Genomic DNA, 1324 nt, shown 5'->3' with positions numbered 1-1324 from the left:
GAAGCGAGTCTCACTGCTGATTAATTATTCAATAGTTATCTGACGTCATTTTAGGCTTCCTACATTCTGATTGGCTAAAAGAAACATATATTTGCTTATGTGTACTGCAGAAAAAAAATACGCATCCCACGCTTCCCGGGCCCCACTCATTATCTATCGCATTTGTTTTTGTCAAAACCTTTGCTGACACCCTTGTTTAACTTCTCAATAGCTCCTACCGACATAATCGTCTTTCCATTTAGTTCTTCCCCGTTGGCTAATATACCATATAATCTTGCCAAGCCGTCTGCCGTGCCGACGCCGAACGAGGAGGGCACTTCAACAAGCCGATTATCCGGATCGTTTAACAGGTACGGCTGCAAAATAAAGAAGCCACATTAACGAATATTTGAAACTGAAATATAATTCCAACAAAGTGAATGATTCCATAAAATCGCTACACTGTTGTTACATCATTTTACTACTACAGTATGTATATTACTAGTTGCCAGTACCGGTAACTAATAATAAACACAAATTTGGAAACATTACTTCAAACAGGTTACAACATTACTCTTGAAGTGAAGCAAACACACCTTCAATTTGCTTTTGTACTCGGAGAAATGTAAGCCCGCTGCTGCAAATAAAGATGACGGAAGGGGACACGAAGTTTAATTGGGGGTGATTGATTACGGTATTAGGTTAGGGGCGGCTAGTTGGAAAGATAAGGTTAATAATGGTGTAAATTAAACTGCTTGTGAGCATGTGTTTTTTTCTCGGCAAATTTCCAGTGGTGTGACAGGGGGAACAAGTTTGTATTGGCGTGTTCCCCTCTACTCACACCCATGTAGATACGCTACTAGGAGGTATAATGATAATGCTGGGCTTCATGGCTTTTGAAAGGTAAGAAGATAGTGCACTGATTAACCGAGTGGAGAGTGGGGGAGGATACTTGATTTTTAAGACGAGGTGACTGTGATGACGGAGAGCAAGGCCAATTTTTCTAATGAGGAATGTCTCTTATACACATCTAGGGAGAGCAACTCTTTTCTATGGCCCCACACCGCCGGTACCACCCCATGGGAATGGCGAGCAGGAAAAGAAAGAGGTTAAAATAGTGATCGCAAAATTATGTTGCAGTTAAAAATTATTGAGGAGTGAAAGTAATTATGGAGGATTAGAAACGGTTGGCGCATCGGTTGTGGCTTTGATTCCCAACCTTGAGGTCAGGGGTTCGAAACTCTCGCTGTGCAAGTCCATTGTGTCCTTGGCAGGGACGTAGCCAGGATTTTGAAAGGGGGGGGGGAGCCGTTATGCGAATTACGTATGACCCCGGCGGGGTCAA

General features: G+C 42.7%; 1 protein-coding gene across 1 annotated transcript in view; it reads right to left on the bottom strand.

The window, feature by feature from the left end:
• Positions 1–826, bottom strand: part of LOC117106144 (beta-lactamase domain-containing protein 2-like) — a 12281-nt gene extending 11455 nt beyond the window's left edge. Inside the window, exons 1-2 of the mRNA XM_033247497.1 lie at positions 821–826; positions 219–356 (exon numbers count right to left, since the gene is read on the bottom strand). Coding sequence (XP_033103388.1) covers positions 219–356; positions 821–826 — 144 coding nt within the window. The remainder of the gene's footprint in view (positions 1–218; positions 357–820) is intronic.
• Between the last annotated feature and the right edge of the window lie 498 nt (positions 827–1324).

The sequence above is a fragment of the Anneissia japonica genome, unplaced genomic scaffold, assembly GCF_011630105.1.
Source record: "Anneissia japonica isolate Jap-2015-1 unplaced genomic scaffold, ASM1163010v1 scaffold288036_len564833_cov171, whole genome shotgun sequence".
Lineage (NCBI taxonomy): Eukaryota > Metazoa > Echinodermata > Crinoidea > Comatulida > Comatulidae > Anneissia > Anneissia japonica.
This window is presented reverse-complemented; position numbering and strand designations above follow the sequence as displayed.